The 19,662-nt window shown below is 39.9% G+C and overlaps 1 protein-coding gene across 6 annotated transcripts in view; it reads right to left on the bottom strand.

The window, feature by feature from the left end:
• The window catches only part of LOC117331375 (cilia- and flagella-associated protein 251-like), a 42,080-nt gene extending 31,546 nt beyond the window's left edge, over positions 1–10,534 (bottom strand). For 3 of the 6 annotated variants that reach the window (XR_004533516.1, XR_004533517.1, XM_033890071.1), the window contains exons 1-2: positions 10,152–10,534; positions 16–803 (exon numbers count right to left, since the gene is read on the bottom strand). Coding sequence is in view for 4 of the 6 variants with exons in the window: in XM_033890071.1 (XP_033745962.1) it covers positions 16–364 (349 nt within the window). In the remaining 2 variants the exon portion in view is untranslated. Of the gene's footprint in view, positions 1–15; positions 804–5,335; positions 5,510–6,695; positions 6,795–6,849; positions 6,938–10,151 lie in introns of those variants that run through there. The other 3 variants (XM_033890074.1, XM_033890072.1, XM_033890073.1) reach the window with 3 other exon arrangements.
• Between the last annotated feature and the right edge of the window lie 9,128 nt (positions 10,535–19,662).

The raw sequence follows: 19,662 nt of genomic DNA, 5'->3' as shown, positions 1-19,662 counted from the left end.
CAAATATAGTCTTACCTTCCTCAATCTGTTCCTTTTCCTCGTCCTTTCCAGCCTCTGTAACAACTTCATTTTCCTTCTCATTGCTGTTGTCCCCTTTTTCCTCCTGGTCTTTGTCCTCACCTTCGTTCACATCTTTTTTCTGAGGTTCAGCTTCTTCAGCCTCTGATTGGTCAGCACCTTCTTGTTCAGTAGGCTGTTCTTGTTGATCTACTTTATCATGTTGTCCTGAATTTTCCTGTTCATTTAATCCTTTTTGATCAACATTTGCTTCACTAATATCATCATTCTTTGTTTCTTCTGTTTCTTTCAAATCCTGATCAGAGGAATCAGTTCCACCATCTTGTTTTTCCTTTGTGATTTCCATTCCTGACTCCTGATTGGTTGATTCAGATGTGCCAGCTTTCTCCTGCTTATCCACATTAGATGCCTGGGACACATCCTCTGATTCTGGTGGAGTGTAATCATCGAAGCTCGTGTCATTGTCAGGAGTTTTAACTGTGGACTGGTCCTGGTCGACAGGACTTTGGACCTGTGGAACCTCCTCTTCAGTTTTGACTGTGGACTGGTCCTGGTCGACAGGACTTTGGACCTGTGGAACCTCCTCTCCAGTTTTGACTGTGGACTGGTCCCGGTCGACTGGACTTTGGACCGATGGAACCTCCTCTCCAGTTTTGACTGTGGACTGGTCCTGGTCGACTGGACTTTGGACCTGTGGAATCTCCTTCCCCTGTGTTTGTAGTATCCTCTGTAGACGCCATTTTTCAGACTTACACAGTGATCACAAAAACTCAGCAACTTCAGATCTGAGGAAGAAATCACAATCAATAAAGAGCATAAAACTTTATGAGAAAACATAATTAATCTATATGTTCTTCCTATCACAATGATTTACCTTTTCTTCCTCTGATTTATGATACTGTTCTGTCATAAAGTAGAACAACAATTGAAATAATAATCAATATCAGTCCACATTTAACTTGCTGTTAATTGAGATATGCAAGTTGGATTAAATTTCATGATTAATTTATATAAATGAATTATTCTTTGAAATGACAAAAATAACAAAGGCGAAGTGATCAGATATCATGTTGTATCACAAACAGTACGGACATCAAAACTTTCATTTAACTTAAGCATTGAACTTTCTAGTTCCAATGTTAATGTAAAGCAGAATTCAGTTTAAAAGCTCTCAACCGTAATAAACAATTTTGACTATTCCTCTGATTTGTCCCTGTCCTACTGCCTCTGGAGGGCACAGATGATACTCAATATTCAATGTCATTTACCAAAGGATGCTGTCGACCAAATGCATCAAACAAACCAGGGGAGACAGACCCTAGCTCTGTTTGGAACCCTCAGTGGAGACGGATCCTAGCTCTGTTTGGACCCCTCAGGGGAGACGGACCCTAGCTCTGTTTGGACCCCTCAGGGGAGACAGACCCTAGCTCTGTTTGGACCCCTCAGGGGAGACGGACCCTAGCTCTGTTTGGACCCCTCAGGGGAGACAGACCCTAGCTCTGTTTAAACCCCTCAGGGGAGACGGACCCTAGCTCTGTTTGGACCCCTCAGGGGAGACGGACCCTAGCTCTGTTTGGACCCCTCAGGGATGTCGGACCCTAACTATGTTTGAACCCCTCAGGGGAGATGGACTCTAGCTCTGTTTGGACCCCTCAGGGGAGACAGACCCTAGCTCTGTTTGGACCCCTCAGGGGAGACAGACCCTAGCTCTGTTTGGACCCCTCAGGGGAGACAGACCCTAGCTCTGTTTGAACCCCTCAGGGGAGACGGACCCTAGCTCTGTTTGGACTCCTCAGGGGAGACAGACCCTAGCTCTGTTTGGACCCCTCAGGGGAGACGGACCCTAGCTCTGTTTGGACCCCTCAGGGGAGACGGACCCTAGCTCTGTTTGGACCCCTCAGGGGAGACGGACCCTAGCTCTGTTTGGACCCCTCAGGGGAGACGGACCCTAGCTCTGTTTGGACCCCTCAGTGGAGACGGACCCTAGCTCAGTTTGGACCCCTCAGGGGAGACAGACCCTAGCTCTGTTTGGACCCCTCAGGGGAGACGGACCCTAGCTCTGTTTGGACCCCTCAGGGATGTCGGACCCTAACTATGTTTGAACCCCTCAGGGGAGATGGACCCTAGCTCTGTTTAAACCCCTCAGGGGAGATGGACTCTAGATCTGTTTAAACCCCTCAGGGGAGACGGACCCTAGCTCTGTTTGGACCCCTCAGGGGAGACGGACCCTAGCTCTGTTTGGACCCCTCAGGGGAGCCGGACCATAGCTCTGTTTGGACCCCTCAAGGATGTCGGACCCTAACTATGTTTGAACCCCTCAGGGGAGACGAACCCTAGATCTGTTTGAACTCCTCAGAGGAGACGAACCCTAGCTCTGTTTGGACCCCTCAGGGATGTCGGACCCTAACTATGTTTGAACCCCTCAGAGGAGACGAACCCTAGATCTGTTTGAACTCCTCAGAGGAGACGAACCCTAGATCTGTTTAAACCCCTCAGGGGAGACAGAACCTAGCTCTGTTTGGACCCGTCAGGGGAGACGGACCCAAGCTCTGTTTGGACCCCTCAGGGGAGACGGACCCTAGCTCTGTTTGGACCCCTCAGGGGAGACGGACCCTAGCTCTGTTTGGACCCCTCAGGGATGTCGGACCCTAACTATGTTTGAACCCCTCAGGGGAGATGGACCCTAGCTCTGTTTAAACACCTCAGGGGAGACGAACCCTAGCTCTGTTTGGACCCCTCAGGGGAGACGGACCCTAGATCTGTTTGGACCCCTCAGGGGAGACAGAACCTAGCTCTGTTTGGACCCCTCAGGGGAGACAGACCCTAGCTCTGTTTGGACCCCTCAGGGGAGACAGACCCTAGCTCTGTTTGGACCCCTCAGGGGAGACGGACCCTAGCTCTGTTTGGACCCCTCAGGGGAGACGGACCCTAGCTCTGTTTGGACCCCTCAGGGGAGACGGACCCTAGCTCTGTTTGGACCCCTCAGGGGAGACGGACCCTAGCTCTGTTTGGACCCCTCAGGGGAGACGGACCCTAGCTCTGTTTGGACCCCTCAGGGGAGACGGACCCTAGCTCTGTTTGGACCCCTCAGGGGAGACAGACCCTAGATCTGTTTGGACCCCTCAGGGGAGACAGACCCTAGCTCTGTTTGGACCCCTCAGGGGAGACAGACCCTAGCTCTGTTTGGACCCCTCAGGGGAGACAGACCCTAGCTCTGTTTGGACTCCTCAGGGGAGACAGACCCTAGCTCTGTTTGGACCCCTCGGGGAGACAGACCCTAGCTCTGTTTGGACTCCTCAGGGGAGACAGACCCTAGCTCTGTTTGGACCCCTCAGGGGAGACAGACCCTAGCTCTGTTTGGACCCCTCAGGGGAGACAGACCCTAGCTCTGTTTGGACCCCTCAGGGGAGACAGACCCTAGCTCTGTTTGGACTCCTCAGGGGAGACAGACCCTAGCTCTGTTTGGACCCCTCAGGGGAGACAGACCCTAGCTCTGTTTGGACTCCTCAGGGGAGACAGACCCTAGCTCTGTTTGGACCCCTCAGGGGAGACAGACCCTAGCTCTGTTTGGACCCCTCAGGGGAGACGGACCCTAGCTCTGTTTCAACCATACAGTAAGTCTCCTTAAATCCATTTATGCATACAAAAGAAGGAATTCAAAAGCTAAATCTTCCCCTAGGGATGCTTCTGTCCAGGTCATTCTTGACTTTAAGTAGCTGTTTTTAGCAGAAAATAAAAGTTGACAAATGACCAAATACCAAAGTGCTTTACTTTGTCAAACCTTTGGATTAAATTGAGTTTCTGATAAAAACCTACTTCAACACTCTTCAGCACACTGTCAGAAGGGAGTGTCATATTGATAACAGAAAAAAGTGTATTAGGGACATTGTCTTAATAGATAAAATGTTCCTGTATTAGGGACATTGTCTTAATAGATAAAATGTTCCTGTATTAGAGACATTGTCTTAATAGATAAAATGTTCCTGTGTTAGGGACATTGTCTTAATAGATAAAATGTTCCTGTATAAGGGACATTGTCTTAATAGATAAAATGTTCCTGTATAAGGGACATTGTCTTAATAGATAAAATGTTCCTGTATTAGGGACATTGTCTTAATAGATAAAATGTTCCTGTATTAGGGACATTGTCTTAATAGATAAAATGTTCCTGTATTAGAGACATTGTCTTAATAGATAAAATGTTCCTGTATTAGAGACATTGTCTTAATAGATAAAATGTTCCTGTATTAGGGATATTGTCTTATAGATAAAATGTTCCTGTATGAGGGACATTGTCTTATAGATAAAATGTTCCTGTATTAGGGACATTGTCTTAATAGATAAAATGTTCCTGTATTAGGGACATTGTCTTAATAGATAAAATGTTCCTGCATTAGGGACATTGTCTTAATAGATAAAATGTTCCTGTATTAGGGACATTGTCTTAATAGATAAAATGTTCCTGTATAAGGGACATTGTCTTAATAGATAAAATGTTCCTGCATTAGGGACATTGTCTTAATAGATAAAATGTTCCTGTATAAGGGACATTGTCTTAGTAGATAAAATGTTCCTGTATTAGGGACATTGTCTTATAGATAAAATGTTCCTGTATTAGGAACATTGTCTTAATAGATAAAATGTTCCTGCATTAGGGACATTGTCTTAATAGATAAAATGTTCCTGTATAAGGGACATTGTCTTATAGATAAAATGTTCCTGTATTAGGGACATTGTCTTAATAGATAAAATGTTCCTGTATTAGGGACATTGTCTTAATAGATAAAATGTTCCTGTATTAGGGACATTGTCTTAATAGATAAAATGTTCCTGTATAAGGGACATTGTCTTAATAGATAAAATGTTCCTGTATTAGGGACATTGTCTTAATAGATAAAATGTTCCTGTATTAGGGACATTGTCTTAATAGATAAAATGTTCCTGTATTAGGGACATTGTCTTAATAGATAAAATGTTCCTGTATTAGGGACATTGTCTTAATAGATAAAATGTTCCTGTATTAGGGACATTGTCTTAATAGATAAAATGTTCCTGTATTAGGGACATTGTCTTATAGATAAAATGTTCCTGTATTAGGGACATTGTCTTAATAGGATAAAATGTACTTGTAATTAGGGACATGATCTAAATGAATAAAATGAATGTGTTCAAAGTAACTTAATTACTTATTATGTAGGTAAAGGCTAAGGGGTGTCTTTTAACACCGATAGTGAGGAAACACACAGACAGAAATGTCCATAAAACTTCATACAAGCTTTGTATGTTAGATCTCGTAGATGTTACATATAATACTTACATATGCTTGCAGATCTATAGCGATGTATATTATGAATATTGAAGTTATTTTATAATCATTCCTTTAAAACATCACTGGAACAACAGGAATTCACATCACTCCCTAGTTGTTTCTGTAGTCTTGTGGTCAGAACTGGACACAGACCCAGTCAGAATTATTGGACACACCAGTCCATGTACAGCACAGAAACTGGGACAGTCTACCCATAGAAAATTACTACGAGATTACAGAGACTTAATAAGGTATTATAAGTATGAAGCAGTAATAATGAACTCTGATTACACTGCCTGTGTACACTGACCATAATACTCTTAATCCCATCACTAACAAACAGGTAACATTATACACTTCACCGGTATATCAGATCCTAATGTCCTGGTGTAACCCTATATCACTGAATTACAAATTAACAATCACATGATATTAGTTTTTAAATAAAATTGCAGTCCTGCCCTTTTCGAGTATGTTTCAGATAATATGTGATGATTTAGTAAACATCAACTGTCTTATTACTCTGGACATCCTCTCTCTAATTTCCATTATTTTATAAAAGTTTATCGACACACAGTAGTGGTCCTGTAATACGTATAACAACTAGTTATAACTTTACCCTAGCTGCTTTATGTCCACAAAATAAACTGTATGTCCAGCACCATTTATTTTTTTATTTATGGCTATAGAAGCCTGATAAATAAACAGATACTAGATTAATACATTTACAATAAAATTATACACACTTATTACAGCTGAACGTAGTGTAAAGTACATAAAGTTACTCCCAGGCATTATAGACAGCTTCCCATATTGTTCTGTTAAAGGAAGTAAAATCCAGATGTTTCAGTGGCTGGAGGGTGTTTGGTGTCAGTACACAGGACCTATAGGTACTTTAATTATACCCATGTTACAAGATATTGATCAAGTATCTTCATTTATTATGTCCCCCCCCCCCCCACCCCCCCCCACCCCCCACCCCCTCCCTTCCCTTTTCCTGTAGGAAACAATGAACAGTGTCATGACATGTCGTGTAGTCACACTGTGTTGTTTCCTGCAACCATGCTTGATGTGAAAGTTTTCGTGTCGAATTATAATGTATGATAATTAAACTGTCATTATCAAACAACCAACTTAAGAGACTTCTGTAGCCTAAAAATAGAATTATGGTATGGAAGAATTAACTAAGTACATTGGTTAAAATAATAATAAAAAAAATGATGATCAGCCAGAAAAAATCTATATATCTAACTGTAGAAAATGTTAAAACTAATTTATTATAGATATTTACAAATATTTAGAAAATCGAAATTATATGGAAAGAATTGAAAAACATATGAACTTGTAAAATCCTTTGAGATGTGCCTACCTTTACAAAGTCGTTGCTGCGCTAACACTGTGACAGAGGGAGGCTAGTAGACACTACACCTGATCATCATAACGCTGCCACACCTGCCCTCAACCTTACATGCCAAATTTGGTGATAAATTGGCTATATATATTCGGAAACCTCACATACTTACTATGCCAAACATGATCGACAGTACAAATTAGTTGGATTAGAGTTCTCAGTCATCCATCAGCTGTACAGCATGTTTACCTGATCAGAATATCCATACAATGTATTAATCCAAGACAACCAGATTACCATGGTAACCTACAGGCTGTTCATAGATCTCTATGTTCCTCACCTGTCAGCTGTCCACAGTTGTGGGCAGACCTGAAGAGTCAGGTAGTAATTAACACACACGTTTGGTCAATATAATCACTGATATATTAATAGTACACACCCTATGCCATACTTACTCTGACCACAGTAACCTACCATTATATACCCTACTAACTCTGACCACACAAACCTACCATTATATACCCTACTAACTCTGACCACAGTAACCTACCATTATATACCATACTAACTCTGACCACAGTAACCTACCATTATATACCCTACTAACTCTGACCACACAAACCTACCATTATATACCATACTAACTCTGACCACAGTAACCTACCATTATATACCCTACTAACTCTGACCACAGTAACCTACCATTATATACCCTACTAACTCTGACCACAGTAACCTACCATTATATACCATACTAACTCTGACCACAGTAACCTACCATTATATACCATACTAACTCTGACCACAGTAACCTACCATTAATATCCATACTAACTCTGACCACAGTAACCTACCATTATATACCCTACTAACTCTGACCACACAAACCTACATTATATCCCATACTACCATGACGCACACAAACCTACCATTATATACCCTACTACCTCTGACCACAGTAACCTACCATTATATACCCTACTAACTCTGACCACAGTAACCTACCCATTATATACCCTACTAACTCTGACCACAGTACCTACCATTATATACCCTACTAACTCTGACCACAGTAACCTACCATTATATACCATACTAACTCTGACCACAGTAACCTACCATTATATACCATACTAACTCTGACCACAGTAACCTACCATTATATACCATACTAACTCTGACCACAGTAAACCTACCATTATATACCATACTAACTCTGACCACATAACCTACCATTATATACCATACTAACTCTGACCACAGTAACCTACCATTATATACCATACTAACTCTGACCACAGTAACCTACCATTATATACCCTACTAACTCTGACCACAGTAACCTACCATTATATACCCTACTAACTCTGACCACAGTAACCTACCATTATATACCCTACTAACTCTGACCACAGTAACCTACCATTATATACCCTACTAACTCTGACCACAGTAACCTACCATTATATACCCTACTAACTCTGACCACAGTAACCTACCATTATATACCCTACTAACTCTGACCACAGTAACCTACCATTATATACCCTACTAACTCTGACCACAGTAACCTACCATTATATACCCTACTAACTCTGACCACAGTAACCTACCATTATATACCCTACTAACTCTGACCACAGTAACCTACCATTATATACCCTACTAACTCTGACCACAGTAACCTACCATTATATACCCTACTAACTCTGACCACAGTAACCTACCATTATATACCCTACTAACTCTGACCACAGTAACCTACCATTATATACCCTACTAACTCTGACCACAGTAACCTACCATTATATACCCTACTAACTCTGACCACAGTAACCTACCATTATATACCCTACTAACTCTGACCACAGTAACCTACCATTATATACCCTACTAACTCTGACCACAGTAACCTACCATTATATACCCTACTAACTCTGACCACAGTAACCTACCATTATATACCATACTAACTCTGACCACAGTAACCTACCATTATATACCCTACTAACTCTGACCACAGTAACCTACCATTATATACCCTACTAACTCTGACCACAGTAACCTACCATTATATACCCTACTAACTCTGACCACAGTAACCTACCATTATATACCCTACTAACTCTGACCACAGTAACCTACCATTATATACCATACTAACTCTGACCACAGTAACCTACCATTATATACCCTACTAACTCTGACCACAGTAACCTACCATTATATACCATACTAACTCTGACCACAGTAACCTACCATTATATACCCTACTAACTCTGACCACAGTAACCTACCATTATATACCCTACTTACTCTGACCACAGTAACCTACCATTATATACCATACTAGCTCTGACCACAGTAACCTACCATTATATACCATACTAACTCTGACCACAGTAACCTACCATTATATACCCTACTAACTCTGACCACAGTAACCTACCATTATATACCCTACTAACTCTGACCACAGTAACCTACCATTATATACCCTACTAACTCTGACCACAGTAACCTACCATTATATACCCTACTAACTCTGACCACACAAACCTACCATTATATACCATACTAACTCTGACCACACAAACCTACCATTATATACCCTACTAACTCTGACCACAGTAACCTACCATTATATACCCTACTAACTCTGACCACAGTAACCTACCATTATATACCCTACTAACTCTGACCACAGTAACCTACCATTATATACCCTACTAACTCTGACCACAGTAACCTACCATTATATACCCTACTAACTCTGACCACAGTAACCTACCATTATATACCCTACTAACTCTGACCACACAAACCTACCATTATATACCATACTAACTCTGACCACAGTAACCTACCATTATATACTCTACTAACTCTGACCACAGTAACCTACCATTATATACCCTACTAACTCTGACCACAGTAACCTACCATTATATACCCTACTAACTCTGACCACACAAACCTACCATTATATACCATACTAACTCTGACCACAGTAACCTACCATTATATACCCTACTAACTCTGACTACAGTAACCTACCATTATATACCATACTAACTCTGACCACAGTAACCTACCATTATATACCCTACTTACTCTGACCACAGTAACCTACCATTATATACCCTACTTACTCTGACCACAGTAACCTACCATTATATACCATACTAGCTCTGACTACAGTAACCTACCATTATATACCATACTAACTGTCATATGGTACCCGTTGGAGGGTGGGGGACCTACCATTTCATACTCTACTAAGTCTGATCATTATATCGGGTAGTTGGGGGGGAGGGGGACATCGTGAGAAAAGCTTAACTTGTCAACCAACCACTCATTTGTCTCAGCATGCTTTAAGGAAAATAACATGACTCTGGACACATTTAGATATTGAGCAGAGGTCATTTCAAATTAAAATTTTAAGTCTCCTCTGACCTTAAGTAATGTACTTACAATACAACAACTGGCAGGGCAGGAGAGAAGTGATCTACGAAGAGATTTACTCCCGCCAGTAGTGTTGAATGATGTACAGGTGTGTCAGCTACACATCTAGTTCCTCTAATGATGTACAGGTGTGTCAGTTACACATCTAGTTCCTCTAATGATGCACACGTGTGTCAGCAACACATCTAGTTCCTCTAATGATGTACAGGTGTGTCAGCTAGCTACACATCTAGATCTCCAAATGATGTACAGGTGTGTCAGCTACACGCCCAGATCTCCAAATGATGTACAAGTGTGTCAGCTACACATCTAGATCTCCAAATGATGTACAGGTGTGTCAGCTACACATCTAGTTCCTCTAATGATGTACAGGTGTGTCAGCTAGCTACACATCTAGATCTCCAAATGGTGTACAGGTGTGTCAGCTACATGTTTATCAGTGCTTATTATCTCCTCATTTCAGAAAGTCAACAATACTGGCCATCATGAAGTACACCCTTGTGGTCAAGATGTCCATGCAGGTCATTAATTGTTTAATACGTTTAGTGCCTTAATGCCAGCACACAGTGTCCACTTAGTGTAGTTGTCACAGCAGCATCTCCACAGTTATCAACCATATGACATCACTTTTTAATAATTCACCCAAGGAAGGTCATTCACCCAAGGATATCCCCTAACTAATGACTAAACGTATTTTTTTCAAAATGAATTCTTCTTTCTTGGTCTAATAGTTTTGTTATTCCCAGAAATTTGATTCGTTTCTGATGAATGGGTCTACCTTATCTGTTTCGGTGACTTGTTGATTTGTACGTTCATGTTATATACTTTGTGCAAGCATTTCATTATCGACTGATTTAAACCTCTTTATTGCTATCAGAATCTCTGTTGCGAAACAAGCTAACTTTAGGTTTTGCCTCATATTAAATCACTTCAATCAGCACAGCCATTTTTATGCAGCCTCTTTCTTGGAAATGACCATGACCAACCAATCAAAAGTATTGTACTTTCATTTCAAGTATCAAATGTTTTTACATTTGGAGATTTCACTTATCGATTTCCAATTGGAAAATCTGAAAGACTGAAAAGAGTATTTGACAGGCGAGGGCCATTTTTATCAACCCTAGTGCTCGAGGTGACTTTCCAATGTTGTATCAACTAGAGTGTATAATAGTTACCTCCTCTCGTACAAACCAGGAAGTAAGCGTAATAATTTGCACAGAAAATAGTATGGAAGACTCGGGGATAAAAAAAGGTCATTGTGTACGATTTCAAGTGTTTTATATTAAACAGCTGTCTTCAAACATACAAAAGCGTGAATCATATCACTTAATCACAAACAAATACTTCATGTAAGGAGAGCAAATTGTCTAGTGTTAATTGTTAAGTGTTTTTGGGAAGAATTATTTCATGTCCCAACCTTTATTCATCGGGATTATCATAGAAATAAGAGACATTTTGATTCTTCCGAGAGTTCCGAATGAATTTGTTCTAGCGAAATTTGGCGATGATGGGTTAAGGTGGCTGTTTCAAAGCACCTTAAAAACTAAGAATGTGTAACTTTATAGGATAGGTCTGGGGAAATTAGCACTAAAACGCATGAAATATCAAAATACAAGATGACCACCTGGTAGACATTTTATTCTAGCATAGTGACAGACCCATAAAGAAGCCATGTTTTATTACCTTTTTGAGTGTAACAGACCAACAGGAATTTGATTTATTGTGAGGAAACAAAATTAACAGTGTAACAACAACACAGAATGACCTTTACATCTGACCTTTGACCTGAAGAGCAATTCAAACTCCTTTTTAGTGAGGAAGGAGATCTGAGTTGATTTGGCTCACAGTTATAACTCAGGTTATTGTGTAGATTAACAGGTGGAATGCTGACGAGATAATCAAATTCTTAATGGATCTTAATACCAACAACAATATATTAATGGCAGCTCTACACAGCCCCAGTTCCATTCACATTCCCTCCGATATTCTTTTATAATTCATTCCTGGACCAAAGGAAATCTTCATAAAATGAAGCAAACAATGTCCCTGAAGCCACTGGGGTTAATAGTCAGTATTATAACACGAGGGAAAAATCTGACATAATTTTAAACTTAAAAGTAGGTATGTGAAAATAATTGTAATAAAATTTATTTGATGAAAAATAATACTAAGTCTAATTTAAGCATAAAACATATCCAAAATAATTATTTTCTCCAAGTTACTTTCACTTCGTAACACCAAAGTAAATCATAAACCTAAAACTGTTAAAAGATTAGTTATAGCCTCTTGAGTCCACACTAAAACAAACCTATGATGTTTAACCAAAGTTTAATAAAACAAATGAGGCGAGTTCTATATGTCCCAGGTCATATCAAGGTAGGGTATGAAATTCTCTGTAACAAGGTAATTACAAACAAAGTGGTGCCCTATCTATAACAATAGACAGGTGTGTGTCAGGTAAAAATGTTAGGATCAAGAAGGATCGCCATGTATTTTGTGACATAGGGCGGGGCAGTCTAATCCATACCCAGGTTTGTGTACATACCTCTACACAAGTAACTAATATAGCATCTTCTAATTGACTAGAAATATGATGTGTTTACATAAACTTATTGCCTACACAGACACTTACATATGAAATTTGAGAAAGATCCCTTTAGTACTTTCTGAAAATAGGGATAACAAACTTCAATTATCAAAATCCAAGATAGCTGCCTGTCGGCCATGTTGTTTTCTGATCAGTCCCAAAATGCAATATGCATAACTTGGGACCAAGGGGAACTTATATATGAAATACAACAAAGATCCTTTTAGGACTTCCTGAGAAATAGAGATAACAAACTTCAATTGTCAAAATCAAAGATGGCTTTCTGATAAATAGCGATAACAAGAATTGTTTATGTATAGGGATGGAAGGAGGTACATCTGGGCGGACGGACAGACAGACGACGGACCACAGATAAGGGCGATTGGAATAGCCCACCATCTGGTGATGGTGGGCTTTAAAATTCATATTTATAATACATGTCTATATTTCCAATAAAAATGTATCTTTTGGCAAAAATCTGTATAGGTACATATCCAATTTGATGTCAGCAAATGTAAAACTCCAGAAATATTTGTAATATTGACTATCCATGCAGGCCCTGAGTCGGTGAACAAACTTGAGGAGGAAGGATATGGTGCTTGTAAGGCACATACTTTAGTGTAGTGGAGCCAATGTACCTCGCCCACTTTAATATGTGATAGACAAGATAATCCTACCATCAAATATTGACAAGGAACTTAATAGTATCATATATAGACATGACTGTAACGAGTGGTGAATGTCACCAAAACTACACGTAAACCCACCAGGGTCAAAAGAGGACACAACAAGAGGCCCACAATATAACAGTGACATCATGGGAAACATGTTACATTTCTACAGAAGAAGGATTTTGAAGAATTGTTATATTCCCCCTAATGGGACCCGTTGTTTATACCAAACTTGTTCCCATTCATCTAACAGTTGATGCTTTTTTTTAATTCTCAAATTAAGAATTTAACACATTTGACCAGTGTGACCTTGAAAGTAGGTCAAGGTCATTCAATTGAACAACCTTTCAGTCTGTTATCAAAGACGGCAGATAACCACATCACTAAATATAACTTTATATCAGTATAAATGTGTAACACATTCACCTGGTACAGGAAAACAAGTCCCCCTTCACCCAAGGATAATTCAGACCAAATATGGACCAAATCTTTTCATTGCTACAAAGGAAGAAGGATTTTAAAGTAATTGCTATATCTCCCCATTGGACCTCTCCCCTCCAGCCCCTGGGGATCCACACCCTCTATTTATACAACGTTAGAACTTCTTTGCTCAATAATGCTCAAGAGGGAAGCGACGGATGACCTTTGGGCTAGGTAAGCTAAACAAGAGGCCCATGCATGGGGCCTGTATCGCTCACCTGGTTGGATTAGACCAAATGTCAAAATAATGTTCATATTCAATTTGTTTTATTTGTAAATCTCAAACAATGCTATTTCTGGTTATAGTGTGGGAATCCGAACTGCTTTAAAGATTAATGAAGTCCAGACTCTGTAAGGTCTGAAAGACCTCAAGAATTGTTTTTAGAACATGCATTCATCACTTTATGACTACATGTAGTAGCGATTCGAAGGAATTACCTCTATTTCCCCTATTGGGTCCCGCCCCTTTGGCCCCTTTGGCTCCTTTGTGGTCAGAGCCACCATTTATGCAGAATCTGTTCCCCTTCCCCCAAGGATGTTTCTCACCAAATTGGGTTCAAATCCATTCATAACTTTATGACTAGTGGCGATTTAAAGGAATTAACTTTATTTCCCCTATTGGGCCCTGCTCCTTTGGCCACTTTGGGGTCAGAGTCATCATTTATGCAAAATCTGTTCCCCTTCCCCCAAGGATGTTTCTGACGAAATTGGGTTCAAATCCATTCATACCTTAATAACTAGTAGCAATTTAAAGGAATTACCTCTATTTCCCCTATTGGGCCCCGCCCCTTTGGCCCCTCCGGGGTCAGAGCCACCATTTATGCAAAATCTGTTCCCCTTCCCCCAAGGATGTTTCTGACCAAATAGGGTTTAAATCCATTCATAACTTAATAACTGGTAGCGATTAAAAGGAATTACCTCTATTTCCCCTATTAGGCCCCGCCCCTTTGGCCCCTCCGGGGTAAGATCCACCATTTATGCAAAATCTGTTCCCCTTCCCCCAAGGATGTTTCTGACCAAATTGGGTTCAAATCCATTCATAACTTTATGACTAGTAGCGATTTAAAGGAATTACCTCTATTTCCCCTATTGGGCCCCGCCCCTTTGGCTCCTTTGGGGTCAGAGCCACCATTTATGCAAAATCTGTTCCCCTTCCCCCAAGGATGTTTCTGACGAAATTGGGTTCAAATCCATTCATACCTTAATAACTAGTAGCAATTTAAAGGAATTACCTCTATTTCCCCTATTGGGCCCCGCCCCTTTGGCCCCTCCGGTGTCAGAGCCACCATTTATGCAAAATCTGTTCCCCTTCCCCCAAGGATGTTTCTGACCAAATAGGGTTTAAATCCATTCATAACTTAATAACTGGTAGTGATTAAAAGGAATTACCTCTATTTCCCCTATTAGGCCCCGCCCCTTTGGCCCCTCCGGGGTAAGATCCACCATTTATGCAAAATCTGTTCCCCTTCCCCCAAGGATGTTTCTGACCAAATTGGGTTCAAATCCATTCATAACTTTATGACTAGTAGCGATTTAAAGGAATTACCTCTATTTCCCCTATTCAGGGCCCCGCCCCTTTGGCTCCTTTGGGGTCAGAGCCACCATTTATGCAAAATCTGTTCCCCTTCCCCTAAGGATGCTTCTGACCAAATTGGGTTCAAATCCATTCATAACTTTATGACTAGTAGCGATTTAAAGGAATTACCTCTATTTCCCCTATTGGGTCCCGCCCCTTTGGCTCCTTTGGGGTCAGAGCCACCATTTATGCAAAATCTGTTCCCCTTCCCCCAAGGATGTTTCTCATCAAATTGGGTTCAAATCCATTCATAACTTAATAACTAGTAGCGATTTAAAGGAATTACCTCTATTTCCCCTATTGGGCCCCGCCCCTTTGGCTCCTTTGGGGTCAGAGCCACCATTTATGCAGAATCTGTTCCCCTTCCCCAAGGATGTTTCTGACCAAATTGGGTTCAAATCCATTCATAACTTAATAACTAGTAGTGATTTAAAGGAATTACCTCTATTTCCCCTATTGGGCCCCGCCCCTTTGGCCCCTTTGGGGTCAGAGTCACCATTTATGCAAAATCTGTTTCCCTTCTCCCAAGGATGTTTCTAACCAAATTGGGTTCAAATCCATTCATAACTTCATGACTAGTAGCGATTTAAAGGAATTACCTCTATTTCCCCAATTGGGCCCCGTCCCTTTGGCCCCTCGGGGGTCAGAGTCACCATTTATACAAAATCTGTTCACCTTCTGCCAAGGATGTTTCTGGCCAAATTTGGTCAATATCCAATAAGAACTTTTTGACTAGTAGCGATTTCAAGCAAATGTAGACGGACGACGGACGGACGATGCGCTATGACATAAGCTCACCGGACCTTCAGTCCAGGTGAGCTAAAAATTGTTAATAATAATATTTATTACGAAGGGCAAGAACTCTATAAGTTATGGTTGAATAATTCCTATTTCCGAATTCTTTTAAAATATTGTCTATATATGGCTGGTTACAAAGGTTTCATCTAACTTGGATGATATTTATTCCAGTTATCTTGTTCACAAAGTCCAATAAATATTATTACAACAGGCAATAACTCTGTAAGTTAGTCTCGCATAATTCACATTTTCAAACTCGTCCGAGATCTTGTTGATATCTGACTGCAAACAAAGTTTCATAAAATTTGGTGGATATTTACCCAAGTTATTGTGATCACATGGTAACTGTTGACGTACAGACACCAGATGCCACAGTAAGGCATAAGCTCACTTTGGTCCTTTGGTGAGCTAGTAAGTACCAATGTGTAACACATTGTGATTCAAGTGGTAAAGGAAAATAACATGGTTAATTTTGTAGGACACTGGGGTGGTTACCTGTGTGGCCAGACCAACATTTTCTACAAAATTGGTTCAGCATTTGGTCAAAATCTGCTCAGGGGTTTATGATCAGTAGCAATTTTTAGGAAGATATTTTTAGATAGTGTCTGTCAATGGTAAAGGTGAGATTGTTAGATAGGGTCCGTCAATGATAAAGGTCAGAATTGTCAATGGTAAAGGTAAAGATTGTTAGACATGGTATGTCTATGGTAATTTAAGGTCAGAATTGTCAATGGTAAAGGTCAGATTGTTAGATAGGGTCTGTCAATGGTAAAGGTCAGATTGTTAGATAGGGCCTGTCAATGGTAAAGGTCAGTGTTAGATAGGGTCCGTTAGTAGTAAAGGTCAGAACTGTCAATGGTAAAAGGTCAGATTGTTAGATAGGGTCTGTCAATGGTAAAGGTGAGATTGTTAGATAGGGTCCGTCAGTAGTAAAGGTCAGAATTGTCAATGGTAAAGGTCAGATTGTTAGATAGGGTCTGTCAATGGTAAAGGTCAGATTGTTAGATAGGGCCTGTCAATGGTAAAGGTCAGTGTTAGATAGGGTCCGTCAGTAGTAAAGGTCAGAACTGTCAATGGTAAAGGTCAGATTGTTAGATAGGGTCGGTCAATGGTAAAGGTCAGATTGTTAGATAGGGCCTGTCAATGGTAAAGGTCAGTGTTAGATAGGGTCCGTCAGTAGTAAAGGTCAGAACTGTCAATGGTAAAGGTCAGATTGTTAGATAGGGCCTGTCAATGGTAAAGGTGAGATTGTTAGATAGGGTCCGTCAGTAGTAAAGGTCAGAATTGTCAATGGTAAAGGTGAGATTGTTAGATAGGGTCTGTCAATGGTAAAGGTCAGATTGCTAGATAGGGTCTGTCAAAAGTAAAGGTCAGATTGTTAGATAGGGTCTCTCAATGGTAATTTAAGGTCAGAATTGTCAATGGTAAAGGTCAGATTGTTAGATAGGGTCTGTCAATGGTAAAAGTCAGAATTGTCAATGGTAAAGGTCAGATTGTTAGATAGGGTCTGTCAATGGTAAAGGTCAGATTGTTAGATAGGGTCTGTCAATGGTAAAAGTCAGAATTGTCAATGGTAAAGGTCAGATTGTTAGATAGGGTCTGTCAATGGTAAAGGTCAGATTGTTAGATAGGGTCTGTCAATGGTAAAGGTCAGATTGTTAGATAGGGTCTGTCAAAAGTAAAGGTCATATTGTTAGATAGGGTCTGTCAATGGTAAAGGTCAGATTGTTAGATAGGGTCCGTCAATGGTAAAGGTCAGTGTTAGATAGGGTCTGTCAATGGTAAAGGTCAGATTGTTAGATAGGGTCTGTCAATGGTAAAGGTCAGATTGTTAGATAGGGTCTGTCAATGGTAAAGGTTAGTGTTAGATAGGGCCTGTCAAAAGTAAAGGTCAGATTGTTAGATAGGGCTTGTCAATGGTAAAGGTCAGAATTGTCAATGGTAAAGGTCAGATTGTTAGATAGGGCCTGTCAAAAGTAAAGGTCAGATTGTTAGATAGGGCTTGTCAATGGTAAAGGTCAGAATTGTCAATAGTAAAGGTCAGATTGTTAGATAGGGTCCGTCAGTAGTAAAGGTCAGAATTGTCAATGGTAAAGGTCAGATTGTTAGATAGGGTCTGTCAATGGTAAAGGTCAGATTGTTAGATAGTGTCCGTCAATGGTAAAGGTCAGAATTGTTAGATAGGGTCTGTCAATGGTAAAGGTCAGAATTGTCAATGGTAAAGGTCAGATTGTTAGATAGGGCTTGTCAATGGTAAATGTCAGATTCAGAGAAATAAGTACAATATAATATATATCAGGTTGACAGAACTTTCATATTGATTGTTATCATTAACATTTCGTATGATGGTACTAAAACAAAGATAACGTACTGTGGTGACCATGTCGTAAACATTTATCACCATTTTATTGATGACCAGTGAGTGCCTTCGGAGGTGTGGCCTCACCACTTCAGTGATAATAAAGGTCAGTGCCATGGTCAACTCATCCAAATTGCTCCTAATTATTCAGTTGTTTAAGCACTAGGTCATTCTTATATCAAACCTTTAAATTTTACTGACATACTCTCAGATATGTCAGATATGGAGCAAGTTTTATAATTAAATGTGCATGCAAAATTTGAAATTGTAAAATAAAGTGGAATAAAAAGAATTCTTTTCAGCGCACTATAATCAATGTGTCAATAAGTCACAAGTAATTCCTTGTACAGGTTCAGTGTTTGTGGGGAATTACCTTCACTATATTTGTAGAAAATACCACAAAATATTTATATATAATTTCGCTATATTTGTAGAAAATTCCAGAAAATATTTATATATAATTTCGCTATATTTGTAGAAAATTCCAGAAAATATTTAAATATAATTTCGCTTTATTTGTAGAAAATAAATACACAGGAAATATTTATGTATAATTATAATTTCGCTATATTTGTAAAAAAAAAAATTCCAAAGAAATATTTATATACAAAAAAATGTACAGAAGTAATTTATGCAGAATGACAAGTCATGGTTGTGCGAATTTTAATACCTGTGTACTAGGTCTGACAACTACGAAATATCAACTCCGTGAAATTCAACAACTATATAGTAACACTCCAGTTGACCAACAGGAACATTCTTATATTTACAAATAAATACATACAGAATATTCACATGTATACACAGGTATACAATTCTCGTACATGCCAGCTAAATGTAGTCTCAGGAGTAACCGTTTCATTGGTTAATTCAGTACTAAAAATGTTCACCGGTCTTTACTAATAGATACTGTCAGGTGTCGTCAGTCAATAGAAATTTTCCATCAGAGTATGGTCACTTGATTGCCAATCATGAGATCAGAGTTCCAAGTAATTTCACAGATACCTCAGTTATGTTGCATTTCTTCATCAAGAAGTTTACAAAAACAT

The sequence above is a fragment of the Pecten maximus genome, chromosome 7 (assembly GCF_902652985.1).
Source record: "Pecten maximus chromosome 7, xPecMax1.1, whole genome shotgun sequence".
In the NCBI taxonomy this organism is placed as follows: Eukaryota; Metazoa; Mollusca; class Bivalvia; order Pectinida; family Pectinidae; genus Pecten; species Pecten maximus.
This window is presented reverse-complemented; position numbering and strand designations above follow the sequence as displayed.